This window comes from Onychostruthus taczanowskii, unplaced genomic scaffold (assembly GCF_017590055.1).
Source record: "Onychostruthus taczanowskii isolate IOZ18803 unplaced genomic scaffold, ASM1759005v1 scaffold86, whole genome shotgun sequence".
Taxonomy (NCBI): Eukaryota; Metazoa; Chordata; class Aves; order Passeriformes; family Passeridae; genus Onychostruthus; species Onychostruthus taczanowskii.
In genome coordinates this window covers 83,784-106,822 of record NW_024506552.1, presented here as the reverse complement: position 1 = coordinate 106,822, position 23,039 = coordinate 83,784, and the positions used below count along the sequence as shown (strand labels likewise).

Below are 23,039 nucleotides of genomic sequence, written 5' to 3'. Positions count from 1 at the left end.
CCTGAGGCCAAAGGAGCTAGTTCTTAGCACAGCCAGGATATTTCTTCCCTCTGTACATGGCGAAGGGCTGGCACTGGCTCCCCAGAGGAGCTGTGGCTGCCCTATCCCCGGAAGTGTTCAATGATAGGTTGGACAGGGCTTGGAGCAACCTGGCCTAGTGGAAAGTGTCCCTGCGCATGGCAGAAGGGTTGGAATGAGATGCATTTAGGACCCCTTCCAAGCCAGGCCATTCTGTGATTATGACATACAGCAGTCGCTTGGGTTCAGGACAGTAGCTCCATTCAGGAGCTTGGTGGGAACAGCTCACAAGCTGCTCAGTTCTCTGGTAGCAGGTGGCTTTTTCAAAATAAGTTCAAAGACAATATGGCCACAGCAAGCAGCCAAAAAATAAATGCCAGCAAATGGAGAATGTGAATTCCCTCTCCCTGCCGTCTCTTGAGCTTGCAGCGGGCAGCACCCAAGGCAGACGGAGAAGCACTTGTGCTGCTGTTCTGCCCTGGCAGAGACGACTGTGCCATTTCAAATGCCAGGGAGCAGCTGGTGGCCCAAGCACTGTTGTCCCCATGCAGGCTCAGCACGAGGTCACTCACGTGCCCAGAGACCCAGGTCACACCCAGCATGGAGACATCCCCATAGCTCCCAGAGCACAGCTTCTGGGTCATCACTGCTGAGGAAACACTGAATGACAGGAAGGCTCCACAGCAGAGGGTACTCACTATCCTGACCTAGCTCCGGTCTCTTCCCAGGACAAGTGATAAATCATGGCAAAGTCCTCTTCTCTGAGCCAGTGTGCTGTTCCAGTAAGATTTTCCCCACTGGAATATCCCTCTGTGCTGGCTGTGGCTGTCTATGCTGGGCTTGCTTGCCCTCCAGTGTATAACACAGACCATGAGCACAGCCCCCCAGACCTAGCATAAGCACCAGTGAGTCCACAGTGCATGAGCAAGGAGAGTGATAGGATACACCAGCACCACTACTGCTGGTCACAGGACAGATGGCAGATCTGCAGGGCACTGTGACGTGGTTGTGGGGCTGGAGTATCCTCATGTATCCCCTATGGCGTGTGGCTCCCCAGAGTCGCTGCAGCTCCCCCTACCCAGCACACACAGACTGCTCTGTGCAGGAGCCTATAGTTTTATTCTTTAAATATCAAGTGAAACCTAAGCCAGCCAAATTATGTCCTGGAAGTTGGGGAGTGACCATACAGACAACAACTGTCATAAAATGGCCAAGGCTGGGGAGCAAGGGTCCAGCATTGCTGGCATTCTCTGGCCATCCAGGACCCCCTCAGTTCCCCCACCTCTCTGCAGAGACATATGGATACTATTTAAAACCCTTTAACAAGCTGCAGGCTGCCTGCTGCTCAAGGGGACAATGTGTGAAAGCGGCTGGGGAGGGATGCCTGGCATATCTGTGCTCTGTCTGCAGCAGGCCCCTAACGATATGTATCCTTTTTTAACCCAGCCTAACCCGGGCTTCCACTAGGATTCAGGGTATTTCTCTGCAAAGGGATGGAAGGAAGCATGCCACCTGTTTGGTTTATAACTCACAAAGTGAGTGGTCTCCAGGGAGAAGTTCGGCTCTTACCAGCTCATCGATGTCTGCACCGTTGACAGGTGCCGTGCGCTGCCGGGGTCCCCGCACAGGGTGCAGCGTCTGCTTCTTCCTCTGGTGCCTTCCCTGCCTCGAGGAGTACATGGAGCCCTGCTTGCCCCGGGCTGCCTTCCTGGGCCTCACTGAAATAGATAAGCCATGGGCTTAGAGGCCTGGGTGCATCTGGGAAGCAGACACCACCTTTTGCCTCCCACATTAGGCTGAGCCTCACTCAGGCTGGTGAGCCCAGGGACCACCCGGCCTCATCTCAGCTACACTCTCACATCTTCTACAGAGGGGATCTGTGAGTCATCACCACCTGCCTGAAGAGGCCATGGCTAGCAAAATCCTGCTGCGAAAAGGGTACTCACACACAGCAGATCCTCAAGCTCCAAGGGAATCCTGGGAGCTCCTGGATCATCCACTGCAGGTCACAGCAAACCCCTCTGCCTGCAGCACCAAGAGTCCCCAACACATCAAGGCTTGAGGGAAAGACAGGAAAGCAATGCAAGGACAGACAGCTGTCTCAAACAGCAAAATACCCTCTGAAAGCACTGGGAGCAGAAACCTGGAGTTTCCTCAGTTTCCTGCTGCCCCTCTGCTCCTTAGTTTTGGAGATGGGTGCTTTTCCAAGTGGCCCACACAGTGGGATAAGCCCCCTGAGAAGGGAACTGTGTGCAGGGGGAGTGTCAAATTACTGCAGCTGGGAGCTGCTCCATGTGCTTCAAGTGGGAAACAATGGGATTTTATTCCCCAAGACTTGGGGCTGCCACATTACATCCTAAAGAAATGCACTTGCCTGTGTGTATCTGCTCTCAGAGCTCCACACTGGTGGCAATGCAAGCATGTTGACGCACTCCCTTGTCTTAAATTTCTCCCATGACCCTTCTGTACGAGGAGAATGTGTTTGCCTTCCCAACTCAAAGCCCTTCCACCTGATCCCAAGTCCTTGAGCTGTATCCAGCACACTGGATACCTCAGCTGCAGCCTCTGATCCAGCCCTGTCCCATAAATCATCATGCTGGGCGTGTGGCAAGGCCGCAGAACATCCACCTGCTGTCACTCTGCTTGTGTGTCAAGCGTGCAGCACGTGCTAAATGTCTGACAATCCAACATTCTAGGTTAGATCCCTCAGGATAAACGCCATGAGGATCAATGTGATTTCTCTATTAAAACAAAAGTTTTCCATGGTGACCTTTCCATGTTAATGCTCTCTAAAGCCAGGGGTTGCATTTAGCACTTTATTTTTAGTGACCATAACCCTCTTTTGCCATTGTTTGGAAAGCTTGGCTCAGCTCCTGCCTTGGCCATGCAACACAGGCTAAACACACTCCAAGTGTGGACATGGATACACCACAGGACAACAAGCAGTGTGCACAGCCGTGGTATCAGTGAGCCTCCCTGAAACCAGAACAAAGTAAAGGAATCAAGGCTCAGGCCTGGATGGAAACCCTCAAAAGAACACGGGATAATCCTTTGAGTCCCAGTCTCTGGATTCCATCTGCCCTATTTAAGACAACCTGTATTTAATGTTATGTCAGTCAAGGACAGTTTGACAGAAAGCAAATGATGGCAGTGTGCCATTCCCAGACTGAGCTTTTCAGAGCAACAAGTTGCCCAACTGAGACTGAATCAAATGCCCCTAAAACCAAAGTGGATACATATACTAAATATGTTTAGGTGAAGAAGCAGACATTGAAGAATCTAGAAAACAGTCTTTTATTCCTCCCAGCTGCCCTGGGAGCATCCCAAGTGGTCTCTGTATGTGATCAAAGGGTGCTGGTGGTCCACTACACCTGGAACACTGTGCCTTCTCACTGTAATAAAGAGAGGAAGTGCTAGTCCTCCTATTTCAAAATGCCTCCTTGCCAAATCACTAGAAGTCCTGCACTCAAGGAGTTATGAAATGGTGGGAAAAAGAAAAGAAAGGAGAGGAGGCTGTGATGAGAGCTCCCATAAGCAATTAAACAGCTTCCAGTGTACAACAAATCCTGTAGGCGCAGAGACTGACAATCCCACTGCTCTGCAGGCTCTGCTGACCCACCCAGCCCACTGCAGTCTCTACTGACCCCTCTCAGCCCCCAGAACAGCATCATCAGTGTCCCCAGGGAGTGACTGGGCAGTGAGCAGTTTCAATCATTGCTAGTGCTGACTCCATCACAAATGGCCAAGGGTTTACCTCCAGGTCCCCAGGTAACCACAGCACAGCCACAGCCTTTCCCTGTGACATCTCCTAGGCCTATACCTGGTCTGCATGAGGAAAAGCACAAATCCCAAAGAGGATCAGTATTTCAGATACTGAAGGCAGGAGGGCTACTATTTTCTGTTATTTCTCTACATGGTCAAAGCCTTACATTTTAGTCCAGCAACTTCATAGTCTTCTTCCTCCTCCTCTTCTTCCTCAGCATCTGGCTCATCAGAAGCTTCCTCACCTTCTTCACCTTCATCTTCAGCAGAATCCTCTGCATAGTTCCTAGAACAAGGCAGGTATATGTGTTTGTGGTACAAGAGCCTGAGCATCAGTGGCCCCGGGGACCCTGGTACTGTTTGGGCTGTACAACAAACACCAGGCTCAGCCAAAAGCAGCTTGCTGTATTCCAGAATATCAAGTTATAGCTGCAGCTCAAAGGGCACTTCCTCAGCTAAACATCTGGACTGAAAATTCCCAAGAGCTGAACCTCGGTATTTTTTGGTATTCCAGGCACCATGACCACGGGACAGGGGATTATAAGACTGGGATTGCTGTGTAATTACTCTTCCCCGAGAGGACGATTTGCTATTTGCCCAGGTCTGCAGGCCCGGCCTAAAGAGTTTCAAGAGGGGTTCTTTTTCCTGCTGGAATATTTTCCTTATACTTAAGGAAATAGATTGGTTTCCTTACACTACGGGAAACAGATTGGTGAACAGAATGTCAGGCTCCTCATGTGCTGAAGTCAGAAGCCACGCAGACTCCCTGCCCAGCACATTCTGGCTTCTCATCTGTGACTGTTCAATCATTCACAGAATCATAGAATGGTTTGGGTTAGAAGGGCCCTTAAAGCCCATCTTCCTTCAGTCCCCCTGCCATAGGCAGGGGACACCTCTCATTAGAGCAGGATACTCCAAGCTCTATCACTTCCAGAGATGGGGCAGTCACAGCTTCTTTAGGCAATCTGTGCAAGGCCTTGTTACACTCATCACTTCATCATCCTCACAGGGAAGAATATCTTCCCAAACAATATTCAATTTAACCCTGCCTTCTGTCAAGGAAGAATGTCAAGGAAGCCATTCCCCCTTGTAAACAGCCTCTCTCCATCTCTTTTGTGGGCTCCCTTCAGGTACTAAAAGGCTGCAATTAGGTCACCCCAAAACTTTCTCTTTTCCAGGCTGAACAATCCAAACTCTCTCAGCCTTCCCTAATTGCAGAGGTGCTCTATCCCTCATATCAACTAGGTGGCCTCCCTGGACTTGCTCCAACAGGCTGAAGCACTGCTGGTGGGGTCTCATTTAGACCATTAAAAACCAGCATGCACAGGCAAAAGGGGGCACAGGCAAAGCTGCTGTGGGAGTCTAAATCCCCTGGAGAAAGAGGATCTTGAGCAACAAAAGGAATAAAACTTCCAAAGCACAGAGGGTAAAAGATCTGCCAGGCTGACATTCTTTTCCTATCTCAGCCAGGAAGACAAGAGCAGAAAGCAGAAAACAGGACAGGTGTTCTCCACCTGATGGCTCTGGGCCAGGAGCTGAGCAGCTTGCACATGACTTTGCCACATCAAAGTAACTATGAACTCAGGCTACAAGAGCTGCCTTTAAGCCCTGTCATTTCTGCACAAGCCTGATGAAGTCTTAAATGGTGTCCAGGGAGTAAGTAATACTTTCAAGGCCATACACCACCTGCACGGTACTGGCTGGCACACCTCTACTGTGCTGCTCTGTCAGGGAGGATCTGCTCTCTGCATCAGGTGCCACTGGACAGCCTCACCTCACTGACATACAGGTAGCAGTAGCACAAGCAAATGACACTCACTGTAAAATGCTTAAGTTCCAGCTTGCAACTCAAAAAACCAATCTAACCCCATGCTGTCAGGAGGCAACTACTCATATTTGCCACACTTCCTCAAATCACATTCCCTTTGTCACATTATAAAGTGGTCCTGTCTTGCTAAGGTTATCAGGTACAGAAAACCATTAGAATGGCATTTTGACTTGTCATAGCAGAGCAGGGATTGAGCTGCAGCCTGGAGTAATGTCTGCTCTAGCTTACAAGAACACTGCAGTAACCCAGCCCAAGGATCCACAGAACTGCAGCCACCAACTACATGAAGAAATAACCCAACCAGATGCTCAAAGGAAACAACAACTCTTAGTGCAACTAATTTTGGTGGGCGTTTTGCCTATGTTTTCATTTCCAAACCCAAGATATTTATCAAAATTCATGAACTTGTAATGCATCAGTACAACATGTGTGCTGAACTTACATCCTGAAACTGCTTTTCTTCTGTTCCAGTGCTGCTTTAACTGGGTGATTTCAAACCTTCTAAAGGGGCTTTGTCCAGGCTGGTTTGGGTCTTGTGAAAAGAGGCCCAGGACTGTGCTGTGACAAGACTACGGGCAGGAAGGTCACTCACCTGCTTCGTGAGCTGCGCCGGGCTGTCGAGGGCTGGCACGCTGGGCACTGCCATTCCCCTTCTGGGATCTCATAGAGTGCCGGCCGCAGGCAGAACAGGTGGAAGGCCTTGTTACACTCATCACACAGGATCAGCTTGTCATCCTCACCTAAGAAAGTGCAGCTCGCTTGTAGCAAGGCCACAGCCTCACTCAACCTGAGAGGCAGAAGCTGCTGCAGTGCTGGAGGGCAGGATTAACCAAGAGAAAGATGCAGAGTCCCCTCTGAGGGCAGAGAGCCTTTCTCTGATGGCCTTCCTTGGGGATCCTTCTTTCTGTCCCACCACTATATTTATGAACAGCAGCATTTAAAAACCAGCAAAACCAATGCGAAGTCCCTTGCTCTGCCAAGATTTCACTGAAGGCAAAGACAGAAATCTGTCAAAGAGGTTCCACTCAGATAAACATGGGGAAAGTTTGCTGCAAACAGGGCCCCAGAGCTTTAAGCTGAAAATGGAGCTATTCTGCTTAACCTACATGGTATCTTCTTTCTACTCAGGATGACAAGGCTACACTGAAAATCAGTATGCAGCGGGACTAGTCTCTCTCTGTGCCTCCCACTGATGAAGGGAAACCGGGAAACAATCCTGAGCCAGCTTTCCTTTACTGAAGTAGAAAAAGAAAGACAAGCTGGCAAGCCCTCCGCACTAACATCTCAGTTCTTAGCTTCTGTGAAACTATTGTGGTAGTTTCAGGTGAGCCCCCCCCCCCCCTTACTTTTGCCTAGAAACTCCTCTCAACAGCAGGAAGGGTAGTTTTGGCAAGGGTCTGGAATACCCCTGAGGTTCTGCAGTGAAGGCTGATTTTGCACCAGTTCAGCCCTTACTTCTCTAAAGGGATGGATGGCAAGCCTTGTGGTAAACAAAAGCTGCCCAGCAGTCCCCCAAGCTCTGCCTGCCCTCATTTTCCACTAGTTTCAGCAACATAAAAGTGGTGAGGGAGAATGTGCCACCAGGCTCTTTTCTCCAGGCTCCCATCCAACAGGAGAGGTTATGGCAGGACAAATACCAGCACCTGATCTCTGCTGACACCCCTTCTACTTCCGCCTTCACCAGGAAGACTCTGAAGTCCTTCATTCTACAGTGCACACGAAGAAAGTATGCCCTCATCACCTGTTTGGTGACCTCCCCAGCTCATTGAGTAGTTCTGCTGCCACTCTGGCATCAGAGCAGCAATATCCCACCTCGCTTTCCCCATAATAACCTTTCCAACCCCTCCTTGCTTGCTCCTTCTCTAAAAGACGGGATTAACTGACAAGGCTCAGAGATCCAAAGACCATTCCAAAAATGAAAACTAGGGAATGGACAGTTGCACAAACGTTCCCAGAAGGATTTGTAGAGGACTTTCATCCAAGTACCCTAAATATCCAGGGGATAGCAGCTCTGCAATACTAGCTACATAAGAATGGTTTACTGGAGTCAAGAGTCAAATGTTTCTGAGAGATCAATGCTGCTGCTGACTGTAAATCCTGACATTCAGAACTTAAAATACAGCCACCGAGTGACAGACTACAAGGACACGTCACCTAAGCACAGCAGAGAGGTGACAACATCCAACTGTTGCACAGGCAGGAATTCTGTGGGTAGGAATGCGTACCTTTCTTGCGACACACCTTGCATCTGGCATTCTCTGCTGACATATCCCACTTGATACAGGCATCCAGCATTCCCAGCAGTACATGCATACGGGAGAAGGTCTGGGCCTCACGGATTGCTGTCTTCCATTTCTCCATGGCTGAAGCAACCTGCAGACAGACCTAACATCTTACAATGATGCACAGACACAGCTGCCTTCAGTCTAAAGATGTTTTTATATCCCTTAGCTGGGACCCTTCATAACCAAAGTTCAACTCTGATATTTCTTTCCTTCTGTGTTACCTCAGCAGTTCTGGTTGTCGTTTATCCATATCCAGTCTCCCTGGATCAGACAGTTTGTTCCTAACAGTCAACTGTTTTGCATTTCACAGTCAGGTTGAATCATTCTATGTGAACTCCACTAAATTCTTGCTCTGAAGGTCCAACCCAAATAATCAGCAGGCTAAGAAAATAAAAGGCAGTAATCTAGCACTGTAAAATGTGGGAGGAAAGCTGTGGAACAGCTGGCAATCACAGTGGAAGGAGGATTGAAGTGGCCTGTGCTGCCCTCCAGTGGGTACCACACAGGCACCTGGACCGCAGCAACACACCCATGCAGTCCCTGAGTTTCTCAGGCAGCAGAGGGAACCCTGTGCCACCAGCTACAATCACACTGCACAGGCATTTGGACGGCCAAATATGAAATCAGCTGCTTCCCTGAGACACTATGGCCTCAGCTAATCTGAAATCCCAGAAACTGGGAATGAGGATGACAGCATCAAAGCCAAGCCTTGCACCAGGGCAGTTGCCAGGGTCTCCACAGAGCAAGGCCAATGGGAAACCATACACTCAGCTCAAGGGGTTTGAAGTACCATTTTGATAAATCCAAAATGCAGCAGGACAGAAGTTATCCAGAGCCATATCCTCACCAATGGTAATCTTGTACTCTACAAGAGTGAGGCGAAAGCCCAGACATGACAGGGATGTAATAGGCCTTTAGCTAATGTTCTTCCACCTCAGGAGAATGAAAAAACAAACAGTGAAGTGTCAGATGGGAAAATCTAAACTCTGCAGCTGACAGCAATTTGGGAGCCAAAGAAAACCTGGGAGTTTTGCAGAGTTGCACATTCTCCTCTGCCTGAATTTGAGGAAGCACAGCATATATTAGATGCTTGGAAAAACACACGAACTGTTCTGAAATGCCAACATCCCTAGCGCCATGTGGATCGCTACTCTTGCTGATGTGGATTCTGGAGAACCACCGGAGACAAACGTAAAGCTGCCCAGCCCACTGTGGAGGTTACACAGCTCTGCGCTCTTTCTTTGCAGAACATTGTTGAGGTGCTTCACATACGGTATAATTGATTTTCCAAGGAACTGCTCCATGGGTTTTGCTGTTAACATGCTGGGCCAAGATAAATCTGCAAAAGCTATTGGCAAGTTTTGCTGAGATATTTCTCCCCAAGTCTGTGGAATTTAACAAATTTCTAGCCTTACCTCCCAAGCATCAGGAGACTCTGGCATTTGAGCAGCACTAGTACCAAGAGAGTGCCAGCTGCCAACAAGGCAAAATGGGAGACTGGAGGAAGTTACTTAAATCCCCTCCTTACTGGATAGGAACAACCAAGCAGGGAAAAAAACCAAAAAGCAACCCCCAGAATAAAAGGACAAGTCCTCAGTCACGTGTCAACCTCAGAGTGACAGAAAACACCAACTTTGGTAAAGGTAGACAAGGCTCTGGGTACAAAGGGTCTCACCCGGCACCCTGAGCTGAAACCCCTTGGAACAGCAGAAACTGGAATTGCTTGGTTGTGAAGCTGCTCTTTGAGGGGTTGTCTGCAGGTGCAGACTGACTCTCCCCTTGCACATCCTACTGAGCACGGGTCACAGGGGTGATAAGCCACCCATGTTCTTCACTCTGCTCATGCTGTAGTGATGCAATGTCATGCTGCAAAGAGGTCATATATTCCCTGTCCTGTTCTGGGACGGTCCAGCATGCTACTGCCACTGGAAATGGGAATGTTTTCATCAACAGAGGCACCAGCCTGATTTTAAGGAGCAGCCACAAGCCAGGTCTCACTGCAATCCCATGCCACTCAGCAGTGTGAGCTCCAGCAATGCAGCTGAGCCAGCAGGAACCCTTAGTACAGACAATTATGTCAGCAAACGGGTGCCTGTTAAGCCATAACTTGTTTCTCACAGGGAAAATGAGACATACCCATACCACAGGGCTGCAATTCTTCCTCTAAAGTCTCAAAGCACATTGAGTATATTTTTCCAGTGTGGCTATGCTGTATTTTACCTCCTATGTGCTCACAGTGCAGTTCTGGCTCAAAAGGCTTCATAATTCCTAGCCTATGCAGGAGATTTTTCTTCAGAACAGTCTGCCTGGCAGTCAGGGATTTTCCTCAGATAACTGTATCTAAGAAATAGTCTGCTCTTTCAACGTCATCAGTAAAGGTTTTCTGCTTCGGCAAAAAGAAAGCTTATTCCAGATAAACTGAGGTTAAAAAAAAATTGCCAAACCAAACAAACGAACAAACACCCCCAAAAAGTTGAACATTGCTTGTACCACCACAAAGGTCTAGAAAAGTCTGAATGAGATAGTAAGCACTGCACTGCATAAATAAATGCTCCAGAGAGACTGGCATGACACTAAAGCCAGTGCTTCCAGGGGGAAAACCTGCACAACTGCATACTGGGACCGTGTTGCAGTAAATCTGATGCTACCCTGAATATGCCCTACAGGTACACCCCTCAGGGTTACAGCTCTAAGGCAGACTGGACTAAGGCACAATATGGTGCTGCTGTAGAAACAGGACATGTGCTGATCCAAGTCCTTTCTGCCTCAGACCTCACCGATTTTACAGCACTCCATTTTGCTGTGAGCTTTCGGGACACAGCATCCTCCCATTATTGGAAGATTTAAAATTAGCAAAGTTTAAATACCTCAGGACAACTGAGGAATGTGAAAATTTCTAGCACCTATCCAAATTATCCCACTAACACACCAATACCACAGCTTAGCAAAGACCTGATGTTCAAACAAACATTCAGCATATAATGACAGGAGCTTCAAAAAAAGCCCCACAGATCCACACCAAAGAAACTACCTCCAGCCTCAGTCACAGATTCCCAGAAAGGTTTGTGTTGGAAGGGACTTTAAAGCTCATCTCGTTTCAAACTCCCCTGCCACAGGCCAAGATACCTACCACTAGATTAGGTTGCTTCAAGCTCCATCCAACCTGACCTGAAACACTTCCAGGGATGGGGCAGTCACAGCTTCTCTGGGCAACCTGTACCAGGGCCTCACCATTCTTACAGGAAAGAATTTCTTCCCAATATCCACTCTCACCCCACTCTCTACCAGTGTGAAGTCATTTCCCCTTGTCCTCTCACTACATGCTCTTGTAAATTAGTCTCTCTCCACCTTTCTTGCCTGCTCCCTTCAGGTAAACACAGGTGAAGAAATATTATTTTTTAAGTTGGGACTTTCAAGTACTTCTGCTGATCTGATTCTGATATTGCTGCCTCTGCTGAAGTCAGTTATCAGTCAGGGCAGAGCTGAGGGCAGTGGGGAAAGTCTTGTCACAGGGCATTAACATCTTGCTCAACTTAGTGTACAGAAACTACCCCTGAACTCTAGTACCCCTGTTAGGGTGAAAGACTGGTGCAGCACAAGTGCCTGCAGTACCTTTCCCAACCCTCTGCAGCGCTTCTCTATCCCTTTTATTAGGATGTATACGTATTTAGGCCCACAATACAGTTTTTCTCCTGGAGGCTTGCCCAGGAGGCTTGTTTGCCCAGACATCTCCCCAAGTGCTTCCACACATCCAACAACTTGTATCTCCCTTTGTCTAATGTGGTATTTACCTGAATCTCACTCCCTTGAAGTTACCAGAACCCCAACATGTCTCTCCTTCTCTTTGTGAACCAAAGCACTGTAAGTCCTCTCTAACTCCTATTAAGTTCTGTGAAAACTCTCCATAATATACTTTTATTTAAGCAGAATTGTATGGAAGGAACCTGACCCATTTCCTATTCACAAAGAGAAAATTAGGTAACTCCTCACTATTATTTTTACTTTCCCCATGCATTTACTCCTCAAAATAAACAGGCAATACCTGGCCTCATAAACACCAAACACATTCAACTTCAAATGTGAAATGGAAGGAAGTTGATCAAGATTTAGTACTCCATAAAATGTACTGCTACTGCTCAAAGAGTTCTACTGCAAGACCAAAACAGAGCCCTGAGGTGAACAATACCTTGGCTTCTTCTGCCATTTTCTTGTCTTCATCTATCTCCTCAGCCCTGGCAATGTGATCCTCTCCTTGGTGTTTCCTTCTCTTCTGCTTAGGGGCCATGAAACCTTGCAGAAACTTCTTAACAACACCAGCCTGGAGCGCAATCACACACTCTCCAAAATCCTTTAGGCTCCCCAGGGAGTACACCTGTTGGAAGAACATATGACCCTGTAGCAGCTGGATATTACTCTACTGCTTGAAGTGGGCCTGCAAGTGGACACCCGTGGTAACTAATGCAGTGTGGTTAACTGCCACACCTGGTTATGGAATCAGCATATTGCTGCTGTCTCAACAAGACATGCTGGCTTTGACATAGAAGATAAAAATCAGCTATGGAGTTCTGCTCCACAAAGAAGCCTATCATGAGAATATGAAAACAGGACAGTTGAACAGGACACTCAGCTCCAACATTATGACCTGCATACACCTCAAGCCATCAGCTGTGTAATCTTGAAATAATTGTTTAAAGGACAAATGAGAAAACTGATTTCCTGCTCCTCTTGTCTGAGGAGAACAAAAGACTGAAGACCTTCCACAGAAAGTATCATCTCACACTTGTCTTGTTCAGTACTTTGCCTGTTCACTCACTTTTGCTTCATATTCTGGTGTCACATCAACGTATCCCAGGCCTCCCTTCTGCAGCCGCGTTGCAACCTCAATCAGATCACTCCGGAGGTAGTTCAGCAGTTCCTGGTTGCCATCACAAGATTTGAGGCCCAAGTTCTGTTTCCGAGCCAAATGGATGGAATGTGTGATGTCCTGATACCTGGAAATCAAACCCAACCTTTGAGTACAGGCAGAGCACTGTCCTGGGAGCTGGGCAGGCTCTGGGACAATGGTCTTCATTGAGAGCTATGAGCTCCACCATGCAGAACGTTCTTTGAAAGACACATGAAAGCACGTGGCAGTTCTGGCTCAGAGCAACCAGCACTGCCTTTGCCCCTGGTTTCAAGGAGGAATTTAAAGACTGGCAGAACTTCCTCACTGTTCAGAGTGTTATTTATCAAGAATCTGCCCAAGAAAACCAGCAATTACTCAACCTGAATGTCCTCCCCTCTTTCAGGACAGGAATAATCAAAGCCCAGCCTGGGATGCTGCCCCAGGAATCGCAAGGATTGCTGTGCCAAGGACATGCTCTGACTTGGGAGAAGGCACACACAGAAGAACAAAGAGCAGGCTCACTTTTTCTCCAAGCGCTCCTTGAGCTGGCTCTCCCTTACTCCTTGGGGGTGCAGGCAATCCAGCAGCTCATCCAAATCCTTCTGACTGTCACAGAGAAACCTGAAAAACAAAAAAAAATGTACCTAGACCACCTAGGGTATCTCTGTGACAACACAATTTCTTCTTCTAAATAGTTCCCAAGGATTGGCAGGTAGGGATAAGAGGTAACCTATATCCTGATGCCATGGAGCAAGGTGAAACATTTCCAGGAATGCTGGTAGAAGAATTCTGACTCAGACTGGCTTAGTTTCAAGGTCCCCAAATGTACCCAATGCCAGGGTACGAAAAACAGAATCAAAATAAACACAAAACTGGTTTATAGATGTATTTTCCCCATTAAGTTTATTAAAACTTTGACATTTGAATTTAGTTGTCTATCCCAGGGATTCCATTCATTACTCTGCAGTTAATTTAAGTGATCTGAATGTTGTGTTAGATGTACGAGCAAAGACTAACACACTGTGCACTGACAGCATGGCAATTTAGTAGTATTTTCTTTCATTAACCAGAAGTCCCCAGATTAAAAAGGAGATGTCCTGGCTGATCACACAACTTCTGCTGCTGGAGCTCTGTGCCTGTGCAGGCTCTGTCTCTGCAAGTGCTTAAGTCCTTCTCTCTAAGCTTGCCCAAACTTGAAAGCTCAAGTACAGAATCTGAAAACCATATTGATCAGCTTGAAACCTTCTTGCTCAGGAATTCTTGAGGACAGCAATGGCCTCAGCAGTTAGTCCAATCTAAAAGGGGAACTACTTTTACAGAGTTCTCTAAATCAAGACATTCTTTAATTCCAAAGTACAATCACGTTTGCATGCTGGGTTGTACATTTAAATGAGATTTAAGACAACCTGAAATTCTGCACTTTCCTTCTTTTCTTTCCAATTCTATTCCAGGAAACCATGGAGATTCTTCATGTGATGGGATGTGGATTCAACTCGAGCATCAGAGATCATTTAACAGAAAATATGACTAATTCCCTATCTTCTATTAGAGGATTGCTCATTAGAAGAGGGAAGACAGGAAACAGGAGAATCAACCTTATTTGGAAGCAACTGCAAAGGATCACTCTGTGATCCTTATCAGAAGATTCCAGGTCTAATATTTCTTCTTGGGCACAAGCTCAGATGAGCCAAGTAACAACTAGAGAAAGATACTGTTGTGGCTCCTCTTGGAATACCAGTTTCCACAATGCTTATTTTTCTGGCAGAAATACTTACTAAACACCATATCTGAAAGTATTTAATAATTCTGTGTATGGTCCTACTAGGGCAATAGCCTCCCAGTTTGCATTCAGCTAGGAAATTCATTACTCTAACATAGGATTGATTGTTCAACAATGGAAGCAGGATGTTTTTTAGCCAGTCATCTTCAGTATATCTGACCCCGTGGAGCATCCTCACTCTGCATGCGGTGATCAAAACCTTTGGGCACCACTACTCTCTGCACCTCTCCCTGTGGAACAGGACAGAGCACCTTCAGATATCCTTCACCCACTAGAATCTGTCACCACCAGGGAATGGCATAAACCACACTCCAAACCATCTGCTCTACAGATACCCAGCACAGGACTATTTCCCAGACACCTTGAGATGTGTTGCCCAGGTTGTGATAAAACATCAGACATTGCTGGTGATACACCATGGAATCCAGCTAGAAGAATATTCATGATGACAATCTCTGAGCTTCCCCTGCTTTCTCCCATGTAGACAAATTAAAGGGGAGAACTCACTGCACTGTTTTGTCACACTGTAAAAAGTAAAGGACACTGAAAACAGTCATCACGTAGGGTTTCTATTCTCCAGTATTTTGGGGGAAGACAACACAGGCTGCTGGGCAGTTGCAGAAAGCAGCTGCCACCCTTTTAAAAAAGTCAGAGTTAAGTCCTGGTACAACTTTGTTCCTGCTGAAAAGGACATGGGCTAGGGAAAGTACTTAAATCTTCCCAGTTCACCCTGGGAGTAAGAACTGGTATTTTTGGGACAGGGAACTGATCTACTTAAGCCTGAACCTAAGCCTGATCTGCAAAATACAAACATATCGGAGACATAATGTTAATTTGATTAGTGACCCCTTTCTGCTCTGTGCAGCCACAGCTCCTGCTTCCCAAACTAGCTCCAGGCACGTAGCAACTGCCTGCCCATCCAGTTGGAGCTCAACCACAGGCTGGGAGTATTGACATGGTAAGACAGGGCTAGGGAATTTAAATAGGGAAGGCAAAAGTGAGTCTTGCAGAGAGATGGTAAGACAGTTAGTGTCCTTCATGTGGCCTGGCACAGGTTAATCACACACTCAGAGGGATGGGAAAGATCCCTTTGGGAAAGTCAAGACCAGGTGGAGGTCTTCAAATTGATATACAAGGGAGAAATCCTGACTGATGTCAGGGCTTCCTGCATTCACAAAGAACAGTCTAGATTCTCCCATGACATTTCTGGCAGCACTAGCCAACAGACTGGTCAGCAACCAGAACAGAAAGCACAAATGGCAGAAGAATCAAGTCAAAAGCAGCTCTCAGCATTCACTCAGGCTGAATATTCCTACCTGTTTTCAGGCTACAGGAAGCAAGGGACAAAGAAAGGTCTAAAACCTGGCCTAAGGAACAACAAAACTGAGAGGACAACGACTAGAGGACCCCAGGACCAGTACCTGCTTGGGAGGGTTGGTGGTAACAGGGGAACTCCATTTGTAGAATATAGGCAAGAGAATGGAGTCTGTCAGCACCCACTCATAGTTAACTCAAATTGTCTGCTGAGGGGACCCACCATACCATGCAGAATTCCTAACAGATGAAGAACAACTCTGCAGTTACTCTGCAGAGATGCCACTGTTTCCAAAATTCAACTCCTTTCTGACCAGGATGAGCAAGAAGTCTCCTGCATGCTAATATCCTGCCAAGGCTGTGACTCCCCCATGATTCTTGCAGTAAAGATCAGGAAGTACACAGCTCACAAGCACTATGGTAAGGACAGAGACTTCTTCAGAGCCTATGTATCCAGAACAAGGAGATTTTTTTAATAAGGATCAACATCTGGGCAAATGGAGCACAACATGAACAGAGAGAGTAGTCCATCTGTCTGGAGAAGACAGAAGTAACCAATTGTTTATGATGCTGCACTTTCACCAGCACTAAACTAACACTTGAACACTGGACCCTTTTGTTTTTGGGGACAAAGTACCAAGAGCAGAACTACTTCGGTGAGATATTATTTATTCTTGATAGAAGTATAAATCTGTTTCTCCCTTTATCAGTGCCCTACCAGCTACCATGCTAAAGGGGAAAAGGGGCAGGACTGTGAAATACAACTAATCAGAGTTAATTTGCTGTTTAATTTTGCAGTCTCATCACTCTAAAGGATAAAAGGGTAAAGCTAAAGATGCTGTATATGCACTCTAAGGCTACTCAATCCCATGTCCCACATACCACTAGTAAAAGAGACAAACAGCACAACTTAAAGCAGAACACAAAGAAATGAAACTTCCTATGCACATGCCAAAATTATGAGTTGTAGCTGCACAAGTCCAAACAACAGAGATATCCAAGGACTTCAGTGTGAGCTTGGGGCTCCTCACAGTGTCCAAGGACAACATGCAAAAAGCAGCCAAGGAGGAGACTCTTCCATAACCATTTATGCTCAGAGCAGTCCTTGAGATCAATGGCAATGGCCCCAAAGGAAAATACAGGAATAGAAATATGGATTTCCTCAGAGGAAAGTTCTAGTTCCTGGCTATCCCCTGAAGTAACAGCTCCCAGCCTGTCACATGGCTTTCTGTGGATGCTTACATGTAAGTGGTGGCAGGTGTAAGACAGGTACTTAGCAAACAAACTCTAAGGAGCTCCAGATCTTTAAGGAAAAACCTTTCAGCTGCAAGACCTTATTGCTTAGCTGCAGGCATGGCTCTGGATGCCCTATCACTCAGGGAGAGGCAGTCAGCACAGCACTCAATTAGAAGGGGTTATGTGTCCTTTGAGAAGCTGCCTCTGTGCCCCTGCTCAAGGCCCACGCCTGGCTCTTCTACCTGCACTGCTGCCCCTGCCTGGCAGAACAGTGCACACAGGCACAAGACCCTTGTAAAAAAACCAGCAAGTGCAGTGACTGTCAGCACTTAAAAGTCCTTCCTAGCAGGGACAAGAAAGAACAGAAATTAAGGACATTGTGGCATAACAGCCAGGCCAAAACCCTCCCTTCCTAGCTCAGTGTCTGATGTCTGAGTGGCCAAAAGGCAGAGCAGGTATGCAGTAACAGTTCTTCAAGCTACCCCTCCAGACTGCAGCATCTGCTGGTTTGAGGCCTCCTCTGTGTGCCTGGACAATTACCTTTGCATTTCCTACTTCTCAATGAACTCCTCTCTCAGCAATTTGTCCACTGGTGCTTTGAACAGGTGCAATTCACAGATCCACAGCAGTTGGCAGCAGCCAGTTGTGTACCTCAGCTGCAGCACTTTCCTCTCTATTTCAAAACAGCCATTTGCTGCTTTTATTTCCTGATCCCTCTTTTCTCTATCAAAGAAAACCTCTTTAGGAGACTTCCCCAGTTTCCTCTAGCATTACTCTCCATCTCCCTGCTGAACATACAAGTTTAGAGTATTTCTGTAATTTATTTAGTATTTCTTAGCCAATTAGTCTCTCATGCAAAGAGCTTCCCTCTTCTCCGAAGGCAGACCCTGTAACAATAGATTTTGTGAAGCAGGATTGTTCCCCAAGGGGAAAACAAAATTGTTTTGCCCTTAGTCTGTACTTCACTTTATCATTCTTTTTATTTCTTTCACTGAGATCCACCACAGGTCTTAAGTAGGCTTTCTTACTTTTAACAGCTTCCTTATCCTGATGTGAACTCAAAATGTTTTGTTATTGCTGCTACAGTTTTGTTTCCAACTTCCTCAACCCTTTTTTTTCCCCCAAAGGTAAGAGATAGCTCTTGCTCTGACCATTTAGTAGGAAAATCTAAGGCAAATCTCTTTGAAAGTGTTTTGGGCTTCCGGCTGCCACTTTAAGCTTTTTTTTTTTAAAGAAGCTTCTTAATTCTTTTTGTTGCTTTCTTTTCTAAAAGGAGAATACCATCCATTATGGTCACTCCATACAAAGCAGCTCTTAGTGACAGAATATAATTTAGCACTGAGTGTGTCCAGGACCTGGTTCCAAGAGCTACTCCTCCCACGCTGTGACTGGTTACTCCACACAGCACTCCTGCCTCTGTCACCACACTGATCTCCCTCAGAATGTTCTTGGGAGTTGCCAACCTGAATGAGCAGATCAAATACTGTGCTTTTTCAATTTCAGCCTGGAGTCACAAAAGTTGAAGGAATTGTTAATTAATCTGTGTTAATTAACTCATCCAATTTGGCTCTATGCTGCCCTCAGTGTTAGCAATGTGCTCTGCAAATTTAAGCTACTGTTTTCCTTATGGAGTTAGTCCTTCTCCTGGAACACACCTTGCCATCTCTGCTCAATAAAGATCAAGTGTTAGAGGAGGCAGTTAGGAAGAGCAGAGGACTTCCCTGTGGATCACACTGCCTGTGCAGGACCCATTCTCTAGGAAAGCCCAACTGCCTGAATTTTGGCAATATGTGCAAAGGCCCAGAGTGGTAACAGGGTGGGGATTTGTCATGGGAGGATGGGGCAGTGAAGGAAAGCACAGAAACTCTGTGATATCCTATGACCTGCTGCCATGACAGATAAGCAGCAGGGCAATACCAAGAGTCAGCACCCAATGCTGGCAGTTCAGATAAATCAAGACACCCACAATTTCAGTCTCTTTTACACTTCCTGGTAGGGGAGCAGGTACACATTTAGTAAAGTAGCTCTGACTGGCAACTAATCTTTGGAGATAAGTTCAACTCTATTTATTAAAGACCAAGCAACCCCACTTTGTGTGTCAGCAGTGGAACTCCGTGGGACAGACCCTGCTAAGAGGGGAGCTGCAAGAGCACATACTTTGTGACAGTTATCCTCAGGGTTATCTAAAAAATACACAATGCTCCACAGCAATTAACAGGTGAAGCTTAGCCAGGGTTTTCTGGCATGGGGACAACTGATGAGCACTCCTTACCACACAGAGCAACATTCAACACAGGAGAATTTCTTTAAGGACACCGATAGGGCCAATTACTGGAGCAGGTTACAATCAAGCATGCTCAAAGGTAGATCTGATTCACTTACAAGACTGGGCATATGGAAACATTAAAGGGATAAGACACTGTCAACATGGAAGAATAAAATATTTAAAAAGCAATGCATCAAAGAAGCATTTGAATAGCTTAATTTATACTGGCTTTGTATGATTGATTAGGTAGAATGATGGTTCCACTGGCTCTTGGACTGGCTACCCGTTAGCAGGGCAGTAATAATATCAGCAACAGAGGCCTGCGGAGCTACGGAACCAACCCAACTGCTCAGCACTGAAAGAGGAACAGCTTTGTAGTAGGTTAAATAAAAGAAATCTGTCTAGATTCCTTGACCTTTACACTTTGAGTACTTTGCAGCCATGGAAGTGTGTGTTACCATAAGTTCTGGCCCTGCTTGGGAGTGGTGGTCTCAGCAGGCAGGTCTGTGGTGGGCATGGAGCGGTGCAGTTTGTTCCCTCGGCTGTCACTGCCTGTGCTCTTCCGCTTCTCTGCAAAAGAAAAGCACAGGCTCAGGTAGATTCCTGAGCAGCATTCCTACTATTCCAAACACATAAAACTAGTTTCACTTTCTAGCTCTATAATGACAAAGCATTTTGAAAACCAAAGGAGGTATAAGCAGCATGAATTTTTATTTCTGAGCATCTCAGATAACACTCTGACATGAATTTAAATCTTTGCTCATTCAGGACTTTGACTGTTAAGTTTCCAAAGGAATGTGCTGAAATCCTGCCCACTGCCTGCAGCAGCAGCTGAGAGATGAAAGCAGCTGGAAGCAAAAAGTTGATCAGGAACACAGGTGGTCAGTATTTTAAACAGCTCTTGCAAGAAAATACACCCACGGATGAGCTTGGAATGATACACCTTCAGCTCAGTCAGTCTCAAAGACACAGGTGGCTGTAAAGTTACACCTGGATGAAGGATCTCACTGTAGGTTTGCCCTGTTCTATTCCTCTACAGGTGTCCAATTTGCCCCTTGTCTAAGACAATCCCACCAGGTGAGGGCTTGGATCTAGCTCCATAAGGCCTCCCATGCAGGATTGCCATAGATGGACTCAGTGCCAGAATGTGATGTTCCAAAAGCAAGAAATGATCACAACTGAAACTCAGCTGAGTCAGATTATTGCAGTATTTGCTGTTCCAAGAGCTACTTCCACACAGAAATGTTAAGGTCCCTCCTGTACAGATAGATTTTTGTGCCTGTTCAAGCTTGCAAGGCTCTAGGACCCAGGCTCCAAGTGAGCCAGGCAAAATCACAGAGGAAGCACTAGAAGCTCAGCAAGTCCCTTGCACCTCACCTGCAGATTCAAAGGTGAAGAGCAGGCTGAGAGGAAGTGCATGAGGGGTGTCCGCCCAATCAAAACAATCTCAATCAGCAAAGCTGTGAGTATCTAACAGACTGCCCTGCTTGTTACTATTCCACAGGCCAATCTAGGAGTCTTGGCACCAGCGGAATATCAGCACTGTGACAGACATTCTCACTCTGCAGCAAACTAGCTAATTGTGCAAGAGTCTGGCACACTGCAACTCAGCAGGGTCAGAGTGAACTAGAGGGATGATACCAACTGACATCAACCTCATTCCTTCAAGGAGAGCAGACTGTATGCCACAGTCTTTAGGTGGAACACTGCAGGCACGTCTCCAGACCTGCAGCAGCAGAATGCAAATATCACCAGCGCCTCCTTTGTGCAGGCTTCTGGGATTAAAAGAAGGCTTAAATCAGAGTATCCCCATTAAAACACTCAGACTAGACAGTCCTTTCACACTCATGTCTCCATTTGAATAGTCAGAGCAGAGGAAATACCCTCAAGAGACCGTACCTCCAGGGCTGTAGTCCTTCTTCAAATCTTCCTTTTTCTGATGGGGAAGGGTAAATCTGTAGTTTATACTGTCGTGTACCCAGCCTTTCTCAATAAACAGGCCAGGAACCTCATCTGAAAACAGCCAGTACCTGTAAGAAATGTGTTATTAGGTACCTGTCTCCTTTTCTGGCTAGTTAAACACACACACACTTTTATTGGCATTGAGTGGAGAAGCATCTGTGTGCTCAACTCATTAAAGCTGAATGCATGCATATCTTTATGTTAGCCCAGCTGAGAAACACGGAAGGCTTAGCTTAAAATCTATTCCAAGAGCATGCCTGTGCAACAGTCATGAAAAAAAAAAGAAGAAAATATGGTAACGGTAATGAGGTTCCTGAGCACCCAATGCCAGCACTTGAACCTCCACTGGTCCTGACCTCCATGGGAAGGCTTCAAAAAGCTGAGCACATAAGCAGCCACTATACTTCATACACACAAATACTTTCCCCCTCTCTCTCCTCTGCAATTCTATATATCCCCCCTACCAATCCCTCCTGGGGGACGGTATCTGACACAGCCCCTCTCTCAGGGCAGAGATGGAAGTTCATAGTCATTTCCTTTCCCACCTGTTGTGATTCCTATCAGTGCCAATTGGGGTCCTGCGCATCACCAGTTTGGCTTTGGCAATTCCATCCTGGAAAGTTTTCTCAGCAGCAGCTTTATGCCTCCGGATTCTTTCTTCCTCTGCTTCTTTCTCCATCCTCACTGTAAGAATCAGCAGAGAGCAGCATTAGCTTTCTTTTATTGCATCCAGACATCAATATTGTCTTTTATTTTACTATACCATGGGAATAAAAAAAGCATTTTATAGGGGATTTTAATAAACATTCTTTACAATCATACACTCTTCTGTTTATTTTCTGCCCACTCTTCTTAAAAAAAAAAACAACAACCATATAGATAGATATAGAAGAAGTAGTCAAGGTGTAAGAATGGACTGGGCTGAAGAAACCCTGGATAAAAACTGTCATATCACAGAATTATGGAATGGTTTGGGTTGGAAGACACCTTAAAGATCATCTTGTTCCAATCCTGCCATGGTCAGGGACACCTTCCACTAGACCAGGTTGCTCTAAGCCCTGTCCAGCCTGGCCTTGGACACTCCCAAGGGTAGGGCAGCCACAGCTTCTCTGTGCCAGGCTAGGCTGGATGAGACCTGGGGCAACCTGGTCTAGTGGAAGGTGTCCTTGCCCATGAAGCGGGGGTGGACCATGATCAACTTTAAAGTCCCTTCCAATCCAAACCACTCTGTGATTCTTGGTCTCCCAGAACAGATACTCCCACATTCCAGCTGAGGTGCAAAAGCCAGGCTCCATGAGGGATGTTTACCCCTCACTGGTTTCAGAAGGAAAATAACAACCTAGATGAGCAATACTGTCTACTTCCATCCACCCAGCATCTACATTTACAACCAATAAAACCCCGAAACTGTAATTCCAAAGTATTCTCTTTACTCCTCAAGCAGCACTACTTACACAGAAACAAGGTCTGGTGTCACAACTCGTGATTTAGAGAGGTTTGAGTGGACAGTTTATATTTATACAGCCCCGTAACTAATTCTTTAAAGTACTTTAAATTCTCAGTAGACAAACTCTAGACTGAGATTTATTGCCCAAATCCTGATATGAGAGAAGGGCTGCTGCCAACAAGCTTACCATAGGAACAGCAGCAGGGCCAGCAGCAGCAGTAGGACCTGATTTTAGGCAGGAAATATCTCCTCTGTA

The 23,039-nt window shown here is 46.4% G+C and overlaps 1 protein-coding gene across 3 annotated transcripts in view; it reads right to left on the bottom strand.

The window, feature by feature from the left end:
- The window catches only part of BAZ1B (bromodomain adjacent to zinc finger domain 1B), a 44,476-nt gene that overhangs the window by 3,961 nt on the left and 17,476 nt on the right, over positions 1-23,039 (bottom strand). For all 3 annotated transcript variants that reach the window (XM_041425063.1, XM_041425062.1, XM_041425061.1), the window contains exons 8-17: positions 21,882-22,020; positions 21,274-21,404; positions 19,833-19,944; positions 13,301-13,399; positions 12,707-12,884; positions 12,080-12,265; positions 7,834-7,981; positions 6,201-6,348; positions 3,948-4,066; positions 1,588-1,736 (exon numbers count right to left, since the gene is read on the bottom strand). In XM_041425063.1, the coding sequence (XP_041280997.1) occupies positions 1,588-1,736; positions 3,948-4,066; positions 6,201-6,348; positions 7,834-7,981; positions 12,080-12,265; positions 12,707-12,884; positions 13,301-13,399; positions 19,833-19,944; positions 21,274-21,404; positions 21,882-22,020 (1,409 nt within the window). The remainder of the gene's footprint in view (positions 1-1,587; positions 1,737-3,947; positions 4,067-6,200; positions 6,349-7,833; positions 7,982-12,079; positions 12,266-12,706; positions 12,885-13,300; positions 13,400-19,832; positions 19,945-21,273; positions 21,405-21,881; positions 22,021-23,039) is intronic.